The sequence below is a fragment of the Alosa alosa genome, chromosome 18 (assembly GCF_017589495.1).
Source record: "Alosa alosa isolate M-15738 ecotype Scorff River chromosome 18, AALO_Geno_1.1, whole genome shotgun sequence".
Lineage (NCBI taxonomy): Eukaryota > Metazoa > Chordata > Actinopteri > Clupeiformes > Clupeidae > Alosa > Alosa alosa.
Genome location: NC_063206.1, coordinates 10364513 through 10385040, shown reverse-complemented (window position 1 = coordinate 10385040; position 20528 = coordinate 10364513). Strand labels below are relative to the sequence as shown.

General features: G+C 44.1%; 1 protein-coding gene across 8 annotated transcripts in view; it reads right to left on the bottom strand.

The window, feature by feature from the left end:
- Positions 1-1325: 1325 nt before the first annotated feature.
- The window catches only part of LOC125311547 (serum response factor-like), a 28167-nt gene continuing 8964 nt past the window's right edge, over positions 1326-20528 (bottom strand). Inside the window, exons 3-9 of one of the 8 annotated variants that reach the window (XM_048269732.1) lie at positions 19203-19364; positions 10109-10343; positions 6689-6865; positions 6099-6209; positions 5350-5547; positions 4845-4946; positions 1326-4092 (exon numbers count right to left, since the gene is read on the bottom strand). In XM_048269732.1, coding sequence (XP_048125689.1) covers positions 4055-4092; positions 4845-4946; positions 5350-5547; positions 6099-6209; positions 6689-6865; positions 10109-10343; positions 19203-19364 — 1023 coding nt within the window. In that variant the 3' untranslated portion in view covers positions 1326-4054. The other 7 variants (XM_048269730.1, XM_048269731.1, XM_048269733.1 and 4 more) reach the window with 7 other exon arrangements.

The following is a 20528-nucleotide window of genomic DNA, read 5'->3' as shown; positions in this document are numbered from 1 at the left end:
TTCTTAGCAGCGGCGGAATTATACTTGCTCCGGTTAGTAGTACTGCGCCGAAAAGTAAACAGTAAAGCGCACTCCAATGGGGATACCTAGTAGTAGCCTTGGTAATATCAGTCCACCGCTGAGTTGCAAAATGACTACTAACAACTTTAGGGACCAAAGTATAACTATTGCAACGCGATGCAAGGGTAGTTGTATTTCTTACACTATTCTATCAACACAGACATTTACATCGATTGTCTGGAATTTGCCTCAGGTGTACTTTGGAGTGGGTAAGACTGTCTTTAGTGGCAGGCTAGCACATACCGTTGACTGGCGCTAGCCTAGCACCTGCAAACTGCAATTAGAAGGACTGGATGAAACGTGCTGAAATCGGTCTCCACTGATAAATATCACACTTGCTTACTTGGAAATAAGGTCTTATGTCCAAAATCCTGAACCACCCCTTTAACTAATAAATATGCCCACACAACTTCCACAGCTGATTAGCCTATTTACATTATTATTATTATTATGTCAATATTTTTTTGTTTCAAGTTTTCTGAAATTGTATGTGTAAATGAGCCATTGTCTACTGCAATATGCAATAATTTGCATACAAATAGTATAGAAACCTTAACACTAGATAAAGTCAGGTTCAACATTTTTCTCCTTTTTTATTTTGGACATAAAAGCAAAAATAATTTTGAATCTAACTTTCTCCAATAGGTTTCTGTCTTTGAATTCTTGCATATTGCATGGCTCATTTACATATCTATAACATTTCAGAAAATGTGCTATGCAAAACTGTTGACTTATTGTAAATAATCAGCTGTGGAAGTTTTGTGGGGATATCTATTTTGTGGGATAACATTTTTAGCCAATTCAACTGCAATATTTCTGTGTAGGAACTGACATAAACAGGGTGATTAAACACAAAAAGCTACTACCAATGCAATGCTATCACTTATTTTCTAACTGTGGTATACCTTGCTAAAAATCACTGACTTATTGCCCACAGATGGTAACCAACCTCTCTGGCTCAAAGACTAAGACTGATTTTGCACAAATGGATCATGGTGTATTGGCTTTGCCAACTCTCCTAACACCGTTAGACCCTAACTGTACCAATGCACTTTACCCATACAAGTTTATGTTGTGCATAGCCTCCTTGGGATCACTACACTGAATTTTGAGTGTCGTTCCTCACTCATTCTGCTAAAGGATTGAATACAAATGTATACTGCTCAAAAAAATTAAGGGAACACTTCAATCATACACTGGATACACTGGTTGTGGCTCAGTTGTGCTGGGCAATAATGATGTAATTGAAGCTGAAACCATTTAAATCATTTTACATGTTTTTTTTTTATTACAAAATGTTCTGTAGTTTACTGTAATACATAAATATCCCCAAAACAATTTTAACAAACAAAATCCACACCATTATGAAGAGTCAGTGTGCATTGTTCCTCTCACTCACTCATTAAGTATTATATTATAACAATAATGCTAAATTAAAAAAAAAAAAAAAAGCAATAAAATCCAAATCTGAGGGAGATTTTATTTTTCCCAAGACAAAATATTTATTTGCTGGTTATGACATCAGTTAACTAAACATTAGTGAGGTCTGAGGAACACTTAGTGGAAATTATGATTACATTCAAAAGCCTTGATGGTCACATTTTAGTGACAACTTTGTAGATCCACTTAGAGACCTTATTAGAGGGCCAACCCATGTCAGGAAAGGATTCAAGGAAAAAGGCAATGGCTATGGGTTTCGTAAGATTTAGCACAGTATTCCATCTGAGAATATTAACCTTGGCATCCCCCTCCCCCCTTTGCATTGAAAGGGAGCAGATATGTTTCTGTTCAGAACTGCTCTGTGAGAACATTTAGGGCAGACTACCTGGTGTTCAATGCCACACCAGTTCTAAAAGTATGAAATCAAAATTCTGACAGTATCACCTGTTAGCATGGCAATGATCCACACCAACACTATCTTCAAATGAAAGCCAAAAAATATACACTTGTGTAGTGTGTCACTGAACAACAAAGGTATAAAAACATATGAAGAAATACCCAGCAGGTATCGTCACTCCAGTGCCTATACTGTCCCTGTTTGAATGTGTCTTGACACAGACAGAACCAGGATCTAACATCTAGAAAAAGTAGCTGCGGTTCTAAGGTGGCTATGAATCATCAAAAGCAGAACAAGGCAATCAAAGACCTGAAACTGAAATGTAACCAGACTCCTGATGACCAAGGCCTAGTTTGTACTCTAGATACAAACATCTGAAAGTAACCTGTCCTGCACGAGTCCTGACTAAACAAGCAAAAATATCTACCAAGTCCAGAGGCTACAGAAGAAAGCAAAAGCGAGCAAAACAAAACAGTTGGAACTTGTTCGTAGCAGTAATAATGGACTATGCATCCATTTACAATTCAAAATAACTAGGGTAACGGGCAGGGATAAACAGTATTATCGGGATAACAGGGTTACCCACTTAAAGCATTGTATGATGTCTTCAGTGGTCACAATCCACTGCAGTTATGCAGGGTAAGAGAGCTTTTCTGTCAAGGTTAACAGTTCGCTCTTAAAAGGCACCAAAGATGACTGGACACACTTGAGAGTGGATATGCGTATATAACTACGAAGGCTGATGAGGACAGAATACAGTCTGAAGAGCCCAGTGAGAATGACATAAAGGGTGAGAAAGATGTAGTCAAACAAGCAGAATGGAAGATGGAATCGTAGACTGATAAATGGGTAGTAATTGGCCTGTATGCCCTTGTTCTATGATTGGTTAAGAGTGATGTGGAAAGCAGTTGTTTGGCACAATTTTGGAGCAACAACTTAGAATTGAAACTGGCAGATCTGGATGAAACCATGTGGCCTTATTAATTACCCTTGAACATACATAAATCAACATAATATATTTTATATTACATTGATTTAATTGTAATTGTTCATGAACTTATGAATGCAGATGGGTCACATATGTATACAAAACACCATTTTAAAAAACAAAACAAACAAAAACCCTACATGCCATTGCACAAATAGGCTAAAATACATTTTCAATTAAAAAAGAAATTATGTACATTTGTCAAAACATTTTTTAGATCTTATATTCTCAAATCCCAACCCAATGAAAACCCGATTTCCTGCACACAAAACAGGCAGACATATACCCAAACACATACACGATCCCTCCTGCCAACACATGCGCACGCACACGCACACGCACACACACACACACACACACACACACACACACACACACACACACACACACACACACAGTCGCGCGCGCACACACACGCACACTAAGTACAAATACTGATAGAAATATTACTCTTTGGCTGAGGTGAGAGGCAGCAGTGTCTGCAGTGTGTGTATATGTCACAAACACTGTTTATATTTAAAAAAAGAAAACATACATTTCACTCACACAGCTGAACACCCATTCATGGATTTGATCAACCCAAAGGGGAATTCAACCAGATGTAGTGATAAGTCCTATGCCATATTTACAATTGCACACCCACAAATATGTATCCACATACATGTGAGCTCTCATTCGCAGACACACAGACACCCTCACACCCATGAAGGGGTACTGCTATCCACACGCTGTTAGTGTTGTCTTTATGGTGGGGTAGAGAGGGAAGGGCAGTCCATTTCAATTCCATTACAGCACATTAAATTGATCAAGACACAGAGCCGGAATTGAATAATGCCCTTTTAAATGGAGAGAGTCCTATTCAGTTCCTATTTCATCAACGCTCATGCACTCCAACACTCCAGTGTGCTCACACATTTACAGTACATCCTGTACAACAGAAAAACAAAAACAAACAAAAACAGAAAACAAAACCCAGAAATTAAAATCACTTACAAAAAGGTGGTATAACAAATGAAGAATGAACAATGTTCTGAAAGGTGAAAAGACATCAATAAATAGTGGCGAGAGTCCCTGGCGAGCCCTTCTGCTCAGTGCTGGCCAACCCGATGGGTCAGTCCCCCTTGGTGTTCTGTTGGGCGTCCAGGTTGACAACTTGCAGCTCGGTCAGATTATTGCTGCTGCCGCTGGACTGCTGTCCAATTACCATCTGGCCAGAGGGAGGAAAAGGAGGGAAGAAAAAAAAAAAGATGAATCATCAGTTAGCAGCGCACCCTGACCAATCAGCTACAAGCTAAGAAGTGGAAACACACCAGGAAGAAGTCCCAGGTCAAACGCTAGTCAAAGCTGCATGCCCTGTGAGTGTCTCTTGACCATCTGAACCCATATGCATAATACTGCAGGAGCTGTTAATGTACGATTATATGCTTTAGAGGTCTCTACAAAAAGTTAATTTAGGCTTAAGGGGAAATGGCATCAATAAAAATCATACTGTTTTTTTTCTTACAATGGTGAGGCAAAATAACTAAACAACAACAACAACAACTTGATACAAAACTTGATTCTGTGTTCATTCTATTTTTGAGAAGTATTTAAAATACTCACTCATGAGTCATAGACTTAATACCACAAAATGACATTTAGGTGAGTGCCAACACAAACTAGTTGAGCAGCACTTTGAGAGACCTCTTTCACAAATGACAAAGACGGTCTGCCAAAGACCCAGTGCTTTGATTTCTTTTTGCTTTCTTTCATTTTGGTGTGCATGCAGTGTTTCCAAGTTGTCTTTGTCCTCTGGCCAGCGTATCTCTAAAAGGCTCCAAACCGCACCGGTGGGCAGGGCAGGAAAAAGCGCATCAAGTCCAGCGCCCCCCCTGGCCCTGCCGTTCGGCCCCCGCAGTGCTTTAGTGGCAGGCATCAACATGCTAGTTGCACAGAGAGAGAGAATATTGGGAGTTTCACTTGTAAAGTGGAGATCTTGCCGTACTGGGTGTAGCTGCACCGCGGAGACGGGGATCTGCACTGTGCCCGGGGGCGCCGTGAGGAACACCTGAGGGACAGCACCTGGACGACAAGAGAGGGCAGGAACGACAACGGTCACATCCCTGTCAAAGTAGCTTTCCACAATGCTTTATATGCACTGCATAGCACTTCATTTTTCAGTTCAATGGGAACTTTGCATGACATTTACATTTCTTTGAGGATAATCAGTGATAGACAGACAAATTACAAAACAAATAGCGCCAAAAAACACAAACACACAAATAAGAACCTCACCCCCCCTCCCCCCATCAAGTTTAAGTTAAACTTTAAACATTAAAAAGTTAAAATAATAACACATTTATTATTGATAAGATGAAATTGTAAAAGATATTTTAGGATATACTCTACAACACGACGACTGCACATTTGACAAAGCACTGTACATTGCCAACTGGCCCTCCCTGACTGCTGTGCTCATCCATACCTGAGTCCTGGCCTTGGCTGTGGGACACCTGCATGGCGGAGGGCCCCTGGGAGAAGGCGTTGAGGACCGCCAGCCCCCCATCAGCCAACGTGGGCGCAGAGGCATACATCACCGTGTGGGGGCTGGGGTACATCATGTGACCTGCCATGGAGGTGGGCACAGATGACGTCACAATGGTTGCCGGGAGGCTGACTGTGGCTGGACATGGACAAGAAAATAAACAAATGAGGTTTTCAGATTTGAAAGTTGAATATCCAGGCTGGGTGCAGTCCTGAATCTCTCACTCTAGGGGGCAATATTGCACTAAACTGTGTGTATTGCATCTTATTGACCTTTAAAATATGAAATTAGTCTTTCATTTCCCCCACTTGAATCCCTGATGAGTAATGAGAGGCATAACCTTTGTAAAATTCTGTGAAATGAAGACCTGCAGCCTCCTACAAAAGACTTGCCAACATGTCTTTATCAATAAGAATTACTGTAGGCGAACAAAACACCACACAGCAAATACTTTATATTCAAATATAATGAACAGTACCTAAACTACTAGAATGAATAATCAACCAATTCAGTTACCAATAAATTATTCTAATGTCACGACTGTCATTACAACATGACTAATGTTATGCTCCGACACCTCCTACAAATAGCTCACTCTTTCCAGCTGAAAGCATAGAAAGAGACAGACAGACAGACAGACAGACAGACAGACAGAGAGAAAGAAAGAGAGAGAGAAAGAGAGAGAGTACCTGTGGTGGTTGCCTGGGAGATCTCAGGGCTGTTGTCTCCACAGCTGATGGAGCTGGATTGGGTGGTGGGGTGCACCTGTATGGCCTGAAGCTGCTGAGACATGGCTCCACCTGTGAGAAGCACACCTTAGCTCTGGGCTCAAACACGAACACACACATACATACGTAGATACATACATACAGTGCCCTACAGCCTTCTAGGGCTGCACACTGGGAACATTTGAATGTTTTAACAATAAACTCAGGCAGACAGACAGGAAGTAGACAAAGTGAATTGCAGACACATGAAAAGACACAGACACACACACAGACACACACACACACACACACTATATATCAATCTCTCTCTCTCTTACACTCACTCACACATGCAGACACCAATCAAAAGACAGACAGTCATGAAAAATAGACACAGAATAGCAGACACACAGACTTTTTGACACAAAGACGCCGGACAGAACAGACAGACTAGTTGAGAACGCAGCCGAACACAGACTTGAACGCAGACCTGAGTTAGGCAGACTTGCAGACACAGACGTCTAAAGCAGCAGAGTAACTAATCAGGCAGATGGGGCAGCTGTGCCTCTCACCTGTGAGGGAGACGGCGGCGGGCAGCCTGAAGACGGCCTGCTGGCCCTGTTGCGTCTGCGTCTGGGCAGCCGTGGCGGCGATGGCTGGCCCCTGTTGGCCCTGGATGGCCAGGGAGTGCTGCTGCAGTGAGCCCAGGGGAATGGCAGGGGTGCCGGGGGGGAACGGAGTGCCAGCTGCTGGACAGAGGAGTCAGAGGACGGAGGACAGGAAATGAGGAAATAGAATAAAAGAGAGGAAGAGGGGGATGAATGAGTGAGTGGGAAGACCTGTGTGTCATGACACGCTAACATGGATGAGTAAGACTGACAAAGGTCAGTTGAGGCAGTGCCATGCCAAACAGGGATCTGGTGATTATCTACAGGATTCACTAGACCAATGCCAGGTGAGGGGCAGATCTGTTCTGGGGTCAGAAGCTACCCAGGGTAGTAAAGACTCTGGCATAGTAAAACCCCAAAGAGATAAGCTAGCAACATGGCTACAGCTCATGCTTTTATCCTTGGAATTAGAGCACCTGACCTGGCTATGACAATTACTTAGCCTATCTGGCCAACTGCCCTCTAAAGACAAACACAAACACAAAAATAGGTCATCTGTGTTTTTTTCTGCAAGACCGTGAGTAACTACTTGTACAGGGTCAATGTACTACTGTTGCCATGAAAAAACATTCAACTAAACACATTTACCGACATGGTTTACCACAGTGACAGAGTGCCTGTTGGCACCTTCAATCATAATAATTTCATACAATGTTGCAACACACGATTCTTAAACCACCAATATTGGCAACTGTAGTTTTATAACAGTCTGATTGTAGTCTAGAAAGATGACCAAGAGTAGCCACTGCTAACCAACAACGAAACAGTGCCAGGTGGGGGTCGGGCTCTCCTCTTCTCTGCTGCTGGCAGACCTGGGAAATTACCCATGCCACCCCCCTGTCTCACTCAGAGGCCATTGAATATTCATTACTACCGGTAATTACTGGCTCATTGTGCTATCGGCCTGATTATTTCTCTGGCTCCACGATGGCAATCAAAGGCACCAGGGTCACCGTGGCTCGTGCTGAATTAAAAACGCTACTGGGGCGTGGGGAACAGGAGGAGCTTGAGAGCTGCACAATGCAAATAAGCTCGGTGACACGATGGGTTGGTCAACGTGGGCTTGGTAACCTCTTCAGGAACAGGTCATACTGTACAGCACATCAAAAGACCTCGGCTGCCACAAGTAGTGTTTTTATTCAATAAAACGTGACTAAGCAGTTCTACTGCTGCTAATAATAATTTGAGATTATCAATGAACTGTGCAGAACTCCTTTGATGGTTTAAAGAGGACTCGAATATTTACCTCGGGCCTCGAATATTTACTAATTATAGTGGATGGAATCCACTATCTTGAAATCTCCTGGCTTCTACTTATTATAACCTTTTTTTCTTTTTACCTTTTCAAGAATTAATGCGACTCTAACAGCTTAACGTACAGACATGTTGAAATAACCGTTCTGAAGGTCTGGAGTGGGGCAAGAGAGTTATTTTTTTAGATCTTTAAAAAAGTTTATACTTTTTGAGAAATAGGGGATTAAGGCTACGTTTATACGGTGACAATGAAAAGAGAAGACAGAACAGAAGTGGCGTCTCGTCTTCATTTTTTTATTCACGTTTAGACGAGCATTCTCAGGGGGAAATCTTTGTTTATATGAAGACGCAAGAGTATGTGATATTCGATTGGATATGCATTCCAGACCGCTGGGTGGTGGTGTGATAGAACCCCGGCACGCCACGCCGCGGGACATCTCAATTTGACAGTTTAGCCAGAGAGGTAATCAAGGATCTTTGGTTTAGCCGCTTAGACGGAGACGCAAACCGGTCGTCTTCAAAACTCTACACTCTGGAAGGAGTCTTCAGATTTTTGCGCCTTCAAGCCCGATGGCGCTGTCGCCGTGTAAACGAAAGGCCCTTATGATAAAATATTTTGTCGTCTTCCTTCGCAATCGTTCTCGTATAAACGGCCCCTAAAAATGTTAAAAAGCTAATTTTCCCCCATAAACTTCAAAGGCTGGAGGTCAAAGGTCAAGTCAATGAACACTCTGAGTGCGATATCTCAAGAATGCCTTGACATACATGCCTGAAATTTGGTATGAGTGTTTGTATGGACTCAAAGATGAAGTGAATTGATTTTGGAGGTCAATGTCAAAAACACCTTGAGTGTTATATCTCTAACCGCTTAACGTACAGACATGTTGAAATAACAGTTCTGAAGGTCTGGAGGGGGGCAAGAGAGTTATTATTTCAGATTTTTTAAAAAGTAAATACTTTTTGAGAAATAGGGGATTAAAAATGTTAAAAAGCTCATTTCCCCCTATAGACTTGAATGGCTGTGATGTCATAATGGCCTAAAGCCAGCTGCGCTCGTTAAGCTCCCAGAGTAGTTCCCGGGCTAATCACAACACTGGCACAGGTGTCACCTGTAAGTCCAACTGTTTCAGCTTCTAAAGCATACAATCTGGCGCTCCCTAAAACTACACATCCTGTTTAAGTGTTTCCGGTGTGTCAAAATAAAAGTCACAGCCATATCTCATGCTTTGCGCATTATATCTCCAGAACGGCTTGACGCATATGCTTCAAATTTGGTACAAGTGTTTGTATGGACTCAAAGATGAAGTGAGTTGATGTTGGAGGTCAAAGGTCAAAGGTCAAAGGTCAAAGTTCAAGTCCATGAATACTCAGAGCACGATATCTCAAGAATGCCTTGACATACATGCCTGAAATTTGGTATGAGTGTTTGTATGAACTCAAAGATGAAGTGAATTGATGTTGGAGGTCAAAGGTCAAATGTCTAGGTCAAAAACACCTTGAGTGTTATATCTCAAGAACGCCTTGACACACAAGGTTTTTTGGTACAAGGGTTTGTATGAACTCAAAGATTAAGTGATTCAATGTTTTTTTTCCAGGAATCTCCCCACCAACATTAAGCCAGCAGCTTTCCATCCACTATTGTAATTCCTCTGCCATTACATTTCTAGTTTTGTAATGTTCTTATTCCCCATCATCATCTATGAGCATATGACTGTGTCAGTACAGTTCAACACAAGGTTCAACTGTGTTTGCAAGATATCTTTGAGCTTATCAGCTAGCCAACAACCATTAGCTGTAAAACTGCACATCTAAAACAAGTGCCCCAACTCCTCTCACATCTCATCTCATGACTGTGCTCTCAATATGAATTCTCCAATCTTATGTTTCTATGGTCAAAACTCTCTCTAACTTGGGGGAATTTCTGTTGCTACAGAAATCTTGATCTCTGTTGCTACAGAAATCTTGATCTCTGGTCAGTCAGCCATGCTATGCCCATTCATGAAACACCCATCGCCAAACAAACAGCCATCTGGTGAAATAACTGAACAGGCATGTTCCTGGACTCCTCACCTGACATGAAGGTAAAGCCGCTGGGCAGCTGCATGACCCCCCCGGGGGCGCCGGCCGTCTTCAGCAGCGTGCCGTTGGCCGCCCCTCCACCGCTGTTTCCGGCAGAGATGGGCGCCAGGTAGTTGGTGATGGGGAAGGAGGAACTGCTGCTGGCCTGCATGCTGGTGGAGGTGGTGGTCGACGTGCTCGTGTTGCCAGGGAGACTGGCCACGGTGAAGGCCGGCTTAAGAGTGTCCTGTGGCGACAAGGAGAAGAACAGAAGAAGGAAATGAAAAAACTAATGTTTTTCAGGATGCTGCAGCCAGACTTTAAAAGTAGCCTTATCAAAATTTACAATGAACACAAATACTCATGATCAAACTAATGGTGCAATCTAGACATCGTTATTAAGAAATAATTGATGTCCCTAGTTTTGCCTAAATTTAACTTTGTGCCATTCCTATAGGTAGTGAGACAACAAGTGAGTCACTTGAAACTCCTCACTGAATCACAGACAGCAGATGGGTAGAGGTTGATGACTAAACAGGCCCCAGGTGGCATTAGAGGGTTCTATAACCCATGCAGAGAAGTGAAATTACTGTCTAGATTGAATGCCACTGCACATCATTGTTTAGAAATCAAACAGCATACAACACTCCAACACGCCACATGAGGCAGTGTTGAGCTGGTAGGTCTTAGGTTACTGGAAAAGGGTTAGATCATCAAAATAACAATACAATCTTACATAACCTGTAAATACAAAAACATAAATGGTACCTTGGTAACAAAAGACTAGGTAACAGCTGAGACGTTCTGCATAGCATATGAACAATGCACAGCTTTGGTAGAAATCTGGCCTCAGAGCTACATCTGTGTTAGCAGATCATTTCATGGGTAATTGCCCGTCCACTGACACTGACTTATGAAGAGTACAGATGATAAAAGAGAAACATTCGAATGATGAACGGTAACCATGACAACAAGCTCTAGCAACCCAGGACTCCCTGTTAAGAGATGATGATATGTTTCAACTGAGAGAAGATGCTAGTTTGGTTCTTGGGCACACTGCTCCTCACCGAGAGTAGCAGAGATGAGAAGAGAGAAGAAGAAAAGGGTAGACAAAGGGAGATCCCTGACCGACAACATTAAAGTCACACAAAGGCAAACATTCAACTGATAGATAAAGCCCTCTGTGTAAAAAGATGCAAAAACTGAGCTTGTGGAAAGCAAATCATCAGACCCAGAATTCAACAGGGGGCAAACCAAACTGTCCACCTTTGATGTACAGAGACCAAACCACAGGCCACAGAGTCCACACAATCAACACAGCATAACGTGTCAGAATACAGCTCATGATGAAGGAAAATAAGGAACACTTCACCCTGCTATTTCACATTGGTATGCCACATTTTACGGGCAGCCGTAGCCTTCTGGTTAGTGCTTCGGACTTGTAACCGGAGGGTTGCCGGTTCGAACCCCGACCAGGAGGCACGGCTGAAGTGCCCTTGAGCAAGGCACCTAACCCCTCACTGCTCCCCGAGCACCGCTGTTGTTGCAGGCAGCTCACTGCGTCGGGATTAGTGTGTGCTTCACCTCACTGTGTGCTGAGTGGGTTTCACTAATTCACAGATTGGGATAAATGCAGAGACCAAATTTCCCTCACGGGATCAAAGAGTATATATACTATACTCACATCACTATGCCCATAGAGTGACTTGGCAATAATGCGTGGATGAAGATCTTTTGGATTATTTCCATATGGCAAATGTGTGTGTGTGTGTGTATGCTCTCTGCCCCTAGTGTGTGTGTTCTCCTGGTGTGCTCACTGCTCTTATATTGTGTTTGTGTGTGTTTTCACAATCCACGAATGGGTTAAATGCAGGCAGAGTGTGTGTGTGGGTGTGCACCACACTGAGACACGGTTTACATTTACATATAATGTAGAGGTCACTTCCAGCCAGTGAAGTCACAACATTTAAGAAGGACATATGAACTACAGTAATCTAACAGTTCAAAGTAACCGTGTTGGATAAATCACGAATGTGCACACACACACACACACACACACACACACACACACACACAGACACAAACGCGACTCTCTAGACTTTCCTAATAGACATCTACCTTTAAAGCAGGCATCTTTTGTCTGGGATAAATAGTCTGGCGAACATTTTTGCTTAAAACGTGTTAATCTCATTACTTTCAGGCCACAGTCTCGCTGTGAAAAGCCAGGTTGTTTGCCTGCAGTTAAGAGCACACACAGAGAGCCAGCTCCCGTTTATACGTGACTAATTGAGTGGGTGAGAGGTGAGCACCCTGCGGAGTGAACCCTGTGCTGACAGGAGCTCCCGACGTTTCCCTTTCCCCCCGACCACGCTGCTTCTGCGGAGGCCAGGCGGCAGAGTAAAGGCTCCGACCCCCACCTCAGTCACTGCCACCCAGCAGGAGCAGGTAAAGCTAACCCCTCTGCTGGAAGTACACTGGCTACGCAGGGACAGGCTAGTCTGACACACTTGGCTCCCCTGTTCAGACATACTGGAGGTGCCTGCGGGTTGGGTTAAAATAGGGCCTGTAAATTAACCCTGCGGAAGGGGATGGAGGAGGGGGCTGGTGCTCCTGCTACTGGAGGTGCTTCACCCAGAGCTGGGCTCCACTGTGTAGCTGGGAGACCAGGCAGTGCATTGTGTGTGGGTGTGTGTGAGTGTGTGTGTGTGTGTGTGTGTGTGTGTGTGTGTGTGTACTGATCATGACCAGATGTGGAGTTTGAACGGAGTCCTGTAAAACTGGAGCAATGTTAACATCAATCTGCCTGAGTGAGGAAGCGAGCGAGGGAGGGCCTGACTGTATCCAGTCAGTTGGTGTACAGTCTGTGAAAGGCTCTTTCTGGGAAAATGGAGAGGAATGTGTCCATTTTCACTGACAGGAGAGAGATGGAGAGAGAATGAGAGTGAGAGTGAAAGAGAGGGACACACACACACACACACACACACACACACACACACACGGTTTTTGAGGACTAGAAGGGTTCTCTTTGACTTGCCCCACTCACTTTCACTTTTCTTTCACATTTGGGAAGAGCACAGAAGCATCTGATACACTCCTTTTTTCCTTTACTGTCCTCATACACAAGAAGCATAAACAGTATTTTAACTCTGTTGCCGATGTTTCGTATCGGCAGGGGTTATTTCACCGGTCGTCGCTGAATTACATTAACATTGCATGGTCTCTCGATGCTAGTCACTATAAATATGAATGTGGCTTAAAAAAGGTGGCCACAGCACAACAGTGTGTGTGTGTGTGTGTGTGTGTGGGGGGGGTCACATCCTCATCTCACAGATCAGAAGTGTAGGTACTGGAAACAGCTGCAGTAGCAGGCCTAACCCAGGGGACGGTGTTGCACACATACTGTAGGAACACCTCAACCTATGTCAAGGAGAGAAGTCATTATTTGCCAAGGGCAGGGCACAGTGCCGATCAGTGTACATGGGAGTGCATGTGTGTGAATCTGACCATGTGTGTGTGTGTGTGCATGTGTGTCTGTACATGTATGATGTGGGGGGGGGGGGGAATTTGGGGTCGGTGGTGGCTGTGAAGTGTCTGAAACATACAGGGAGGACAGTCGGTCATTCGCCCTCCAGGAGCTTTGAAGGGGGGTGAGAATGGGTGAACAGCTGAGGGCTCTGAGCAGACAGCTGGCTGGAAACCTGAAACCTGGGGGGGGGGGGGGGATTAACCCCATCAGTGCCAACGGACAGACACGTGGCCCTTGCACAATGTCACTCCACATCAGCCACTGCCATGATTCCCACAGGTGACTTTGGGGGGAATGTGACATTCAGATGGAACTATGAACCTTTATGACGCAGTCCTACCTTCCCACTCTATGACAACTGTCTGTGGGTCAGTACAATTTATTTGTTGGATTTATTCATAGAAGTTCTTAGCCATGTGTCGGGAAAGTCCTTAACTTTGTCTAAATAATAGGAAGACCACATCAAGCACAGGAGGAAAGACCATTTCTAATACTGAGGAGAGGATTCTTGCATTTGAGGTTAATAGATTCAGTTCATTGACTTTTTGGCAGGATAACAGATTAAATGTATTGCCAGTACTTTTTACAAAGTATAATAAGTGCATGGGGATTTTTTTTTTAGAAGATCCACTTTAACGAGAGGGCAAAAACACTCACTTTCTCTTTAAATCAAACACAAATCCCAAAATGAGCATCCAATTACATCCATTTAAAAAACAAAAAACGCTGCGTACACTACCTCTCTGTGTGGGACGGCTCTCTCTAGGGGCTGAGTCTTTAAGACAATAAAACCTCCGGAGAAAAGGCCTCCACTTCAAATAATGAGGCCTTACAAATCTCCTAGCAGCGCTGATTCACTGCGAAAAGGGATGACAAGAGCCAGGGCCAACCCGGAACACAGCATCCCTTAAAAGCCCACTCTTCTAAGAGCCTGCATTACAGAGCGCATGCATTAGTTAAGAAACAGTGCTCGCCTAATGGAGATGATTATTCAGCAACGCTGAAACCTCATAGCATCTGAGGAGCATTATGATAATTGTGCTGTGGAGAGGTTTGGGGGTGATGGGAGGGTGTATGTGGGAGGGGGTGGGGTGGGGGTGCAGGACAGCTAACAAACAACACATCACACAAAACTGGTCTTGGCACTCATCAGATGCCAACGCCCCCCAGGTCATTGTGTGTGTTTTTTTTGGTTGGTGTATCTCTTAACATCTCTGAACGTTAATCTAATATACGACGTGAAACATGTGGCCAGTGGCTTATGGCACAGAACTGTGTGCAGAGTAGTCAGGGAGGGGTGTCCTGTGCCCCTGAGCGGGTTAAGACAATAAAAAAACGAAGGTGACAAATGGCGTTGGTGCTCAAGCTGCTTTAGTGGCCCCCATTGTACGGCTTACTGGCCGGACGGCGGGCGTAATCTCCCATTTGCTGGCGGCCATCTCCTGGCCTGTCACACTGCCAGCGGTGTGGAATTCGCGGCTCCGTTTGGGGAGACGGCTAAAAAAGGCAAGGCAGCCCAAGTCGGCGGGAGCCAGCCAATGGCGAGCCGGCGGGACAGCTGCTCGCAGCAACATAAGGCCGTGCTGGCCCCACCCCCCTGCCTTACACAGTGACACATTGCTCAACACCACCCCCACATACACACACACAATCCACACACCCACCCACCATAAATCCCTCCCTAATACACACATGCACACACTCACATACACAAACACACCTCACTAAATGTGTCACCCTCTGTCTCGTGCTCTCTCTCGCTCTCCATCTCTCGTTCTCTGGCTCTCTTTCTCTTTTCCAACAGGCGCCCTATTTAGGGCCAAGCTTAAGATAAGGGTGCATATCTGAGTAAATTAACTTTCCGCTATCTCAATGACACTCACTTGTCACCTAGTACCTCTCTCCTTGCCGGCACTAAGAACTGTGTTTGAGCGCGGGAGTGTGTGTGTGTGTGTGTGTGTGTGTGTGTGTGTGTGTGTGTGTGTGTGTGTGTGTGTCAGTGTGAGAGAGAGGGGGTATGGTATATGTGTGTGTGTGTGTGTGTGTGTGTGTGTGTGTGTGTGTGTGTGTATATGAGACTGAGCATGCAGGGTCTTCTCTCTTCATTTGTATGCAAGCCTGGTCCATCGCACCATTGAGGAGTTTAACCACGACTAAAGAGATTTCAACTTGATCTCAACTCTGCGTTTTCCTCCAAGCGCATACCACGGGGCTGACGGAGCAAGATCTGTCAAAAGCAGATTATGCATTCCCCATCAAACAGATTAAGACAAAACTGTCTTGATACGAAACTGAAGGCCCAGTAGTGAAGATGAGCTGAAAGATACGTGTGAATATAATGATGTAGTGATGACATGAAAAAGGTAGCAGCTGAGAGAGAGAGAGGGAAAGAGAGAGGGGAATAGATGGAGGGAAAGATGGAAAGTGAGTAAGAAAGAAAGAAAGAAAGAAAGATATTTGAGAGAGGCACTGATTTATCAGTCTAGTGAGTAAACTGCCTCCAAGTAAGTGGCAACCACAGACAAGCAGCAGACTTTTAAAAACACACTCCTGTTATCCCTCTTGGTCATTTTCCAGCATAACCTCTTCCTTACATAACTCCCAGATAAATCACAGTGCCCTTGGAAAACACAGAGGAAAAAGATGGGCTCTGTTTATGTGGACATGCCCGTCCACATGATTGTGAGATAAAAAATAAAAAAGTAAACATAGATTACTGACTCCTAAACGTCAGGTGAATATATTCATTAAAACCTGCTTTGAAACGTATCCCCAATCCCAAGAGAGTTTTAAGTTGTCTGATGGCTATTCACTGGGGCTCATCTGTAATTATTTGAAAAACCTTCTCCACTAATCAGTGCTGACACAGCGTCACAACACGTCACTTGAACATAAACAGCGTAAAATAAAGGGGGCAGGTCTCAAAACGGCGCACAGATCGAACGCGAGACTCTGCTTTCCATCAACCGCCATCATGTGACTCCCAGAGAGGAATATAGATAGAGGTGCGCATGAGGGTGCACTAAACTAGTCCACATCAGCCAGTGTCTTCGAGATCTGTGAGGATAATCACACAACCACACACACACACACACGCACACACGCGCACACGCATGCACACTCTTAGGAAAACCACCAGACCCTGGAGTTCACCCAGTTCCATAAGAGCTAATGAATGCAAGCCTCACTCTTAAGTGTACAAAACTGCAGTGTGTGTGTGTGTGTGTGTGTGTGTGTATGTATGTGTGTTGCATGGCAAGGCTTCCCTTTTCCCCAGACCTTTTTGAAAAACAAACAAAAGCCTGCTCCTGAGCTCCATCCCCAGAACACCACAACTGTGCGGTTTGCCCTCACTGACCAAACATCCCCCCATGAAAAGAGACAGAGGGAGAGGAAGAGAGAGAGCAAGACCAGGAGTGAGAGAGAGGCAGTTTGGGTTTGTCTCAGCATAATACAGTCAACCCACAGCAAAACCCCCCACTCCAGCCGTCCACACACACACACACACACACCACTAAATAAGAAAAAGAAAAAAAAAGAATGATCCAGAGACAGCTGCTGCTTATAAGGAATGTGAGGGGCCCTGGCCAAGAGAGCGAGCAGGGAAACCATACCATATAAGGACATGGAGGCCGAATCAAATTTTATCAATGAGCGGAGAGTGCTCAAGTGTGTCTGAGCGAGAGGGACACACCAGGTCCAGCTCAGGGCCTCCGGGGAGGGGTATTTATAATGAGCGCAGGAGTGGAATTATATATAAATATAAAAGAACTGAGAGGACACGCTGGTACGAGTGAGCTGATGAGAGTGGCGATATCACAGGGGCCCTGTGATGGACTGTTTGGGGCTTTTTATTTTGCGAGCCGGGCGAATGGTGGGGTGGAGTGCTGTGGAGAGGTGGACGGTGCTGATAATGATGAAATGGCGTTCCGTAGAGGTCCCTTGGATTTCAATTCCGGAAAAGACGGGACTGTGGCACCTGGCGAAATCCCTGTCCCCCCGGTCATCCCTGTGGGTGTCCCACTCCCGACGTCCCAAGCAGGGAAGGACGGCCCTTTGAGTCGTTGATTTAACTACGAAACTGTATGCCTTAGTGAGCCCCATATACTAACGTGGATATCTGCTAGCGTGGGAAAACATGTGCAATGCAATTGCATGCATTGCAAACATATGAAGTTAAGGACTTGGGGGCTATGGTCATAAGAACAAAGATGCCAAATGGAGGATTCATTTTGGACATTGCAGTAAGTGGTGTTGAGTGTGGGAGAAAGCTTTCAACAGGGGCATATCGTTTGATGCGGATGTGTGTCGACTTTTTTCCATTCCAGGGTGTGGGTGCTGGCATAGGGACAGGGAGTGCCCAGCAGTGACCTTCTGGGAAGCTCTGCACCTGTGCAGTGGTGCCATATGGATTGGTGTGTGTGTGTGTGTGTGTGTGTGTGTGTGTGGGTTGGGGGCAGCAGTGTGACTGACAGGGTGGTATTCTGATCAAGGACCCACCAGACACAGGTGTGGCAGCACCAAAGGAGTGGCATGCAGGTCAGGTGTGCTGGGGTGGCAAAGAATGTTGGCCTGGTTCAGTGACTTGTCATAGTCATGCCAGAGACAGCTGATTGACCAAAGAAAGAATCTTTGGTCATAGACACTAGAATGGTTGGGTGCTCAGTAAATGGGAGGCTGGTGGGCTGATATGATGCTGGAGTTCCATTAAGGTTTTATTGCCAGTTGGTGGAGCTCAGTGTGTGTGGGGTACAGGTGGTGAAAGAAATGGGCGAGATATTTAGAATGAGGCATGGTTCCAGGAGGGAGTCTCTCACTCACACACACACACACCCCATTACAAACAATACAATACAGAGCAAACTGAAAATGATTCTGCGAAAGTGAGACAATACACCTGATGCATGTTAAAAGCCTTCATCCTTTTATGGAAATGAAGATAAAATCTCCGCCTTTCCAGAGCCAAGAAGATTTGTCTCAGGCTTTCAGGATGCTCTGGGCTTTCAAAACTTCCCCACAGACGGACGTTGTCACAGAAGAATACAAAACAGCAGGCTAAGTGGTTTTAATAGTTCCCTTCATACTAGATCTCAACAGCTTGTAAATCCCCCCTTTGCAAAAAGGCAAATGGGCTGGTTTGGCTAATTAAAAATGATTTACTGCGCTATTGAACAAAACCATGAGGGCAAAGATAAAGTTCATTTAGAGTTCAACACCCTTGCTTATGTGTTCCTGTTTAGCTGTGTGGACTGCTGGCAAGCCCAAGAACTTCTTTTGGTTTTTCACATCATTAGCACCGCCGAGATGGTACACATCTCTATCACCAGCGGTTACTTAGGGACTCTCTACACTCTGATGAATTTGAATTAGAAGCTTTGAGTTATAACAAAGACATTTTTGTTATTCTTTCTTATTCCCCAAAGCCAAACTATTTGTTCTATTCCTGCAAGGCGCTTCGCAATATTTCAAAGCAACGTTTTATCAGCACTTTTTCTAAAGTCTCTGTAATTTGACACTCATGTCTTTGAGTAAGACAAAACTGTTGGCAACTTCCCACATAAACAAAAGCTTGTAGCTCACATTAGACATGATTGTTGGTGTAGGACTTAGTAAAGTACAGACACGCAGTATATCCATCTGTAGATCGGACACGCTGCTCCGTCTAAACATCAAGCCGTCAGGTGTCTGAAGAGGTGAAGCACGGCCACGCACCTCTGGGAATGTCTGCACACGCTGGCAGATCTATCAGGGAAGAAATGATTACTTCTGGAGAGGCTCGTCTCAGAGAGAGAGAAAGAGAGAGAGAGAGATAGCCCCATAACTTATCTTCTGCAGCTGGAGAGCAAAAGATGATTTAATGATTTAAATGGAGCCCCCAGCCTGACCCACTGTGGCTGAAGATTCACATCACAGGACTCTGTGGCCTCGACCTCCACTTTTTGAGAAGAAGCAAACAACCTCCCCTTTCTATTAAAGACACAATTTCTCATCTCATTCTCATTCATTCTACTCCAGTTATTTTTTTTTATCTTCAACTAAACTTACCTTGACTTCTTGCAGAGTTGCAGAACGATAAAAGCTACCAATTTCTGGAACCATATTTCAGAGGATTCAACCTAATTTATATGACATTTCTATTACAATCCTTTATGAACTTTCTACAGTCAGAAAAACTTAGTAGGTCTGCAATCAATTTCCAATGTGATAAAGACTTCACCTGGGATTGGATAGCTAATGACTTAATTTTTCAGGGTACAGTCAGCAATTTACTGAGGAGATGAGCCGAGATCTATGGAAGCATATGGGTAGCTTTATTCAAATGAGAATGCAACCTGCAATATGCAATTCAAAAAGACATTACATTATGCAATTGAAAATTCATTATGCAATTTAATATTGCAATTTGCAATAATATTCAACAAATTGTATTTTAATCTGCAAAGTGACAATGAAATCCTAAAATCAATTCCAATAATGTTGGTTAAAAAATAGAATAAACATGGATTGAATTGCATTCCATTTTGCCATGGTACTTCAGTTTCATCATTTAACTGTCAATTCGTTTTCAATTTAATAGTGGATGCGTAAGTAAACTGCAATTTAATAGTGGATGCGTAAGTAAACTGTTTTTTTGCTGAGTCCGCAGACAACATTCTCTTTAACGGTTACTTCACCATCTGCGGTGTACAACTCAAAGTAGACACAACATTTTAGATGAGTTGGGGACGTTATTGTCCGCTCAGGCTGACCGTTCTGTGCGTTATCTTCAATAATATTGAATATCTTCAATATTATTTTCAAAACAGGGTGGCTATTGAGGGCTCTGGCTCCAGTCATTATTGTGGCTACTGGCTATTATTGGCTTGATTTGGTCATGGGCCAACGCTAGAATACGTTTAGAGCACC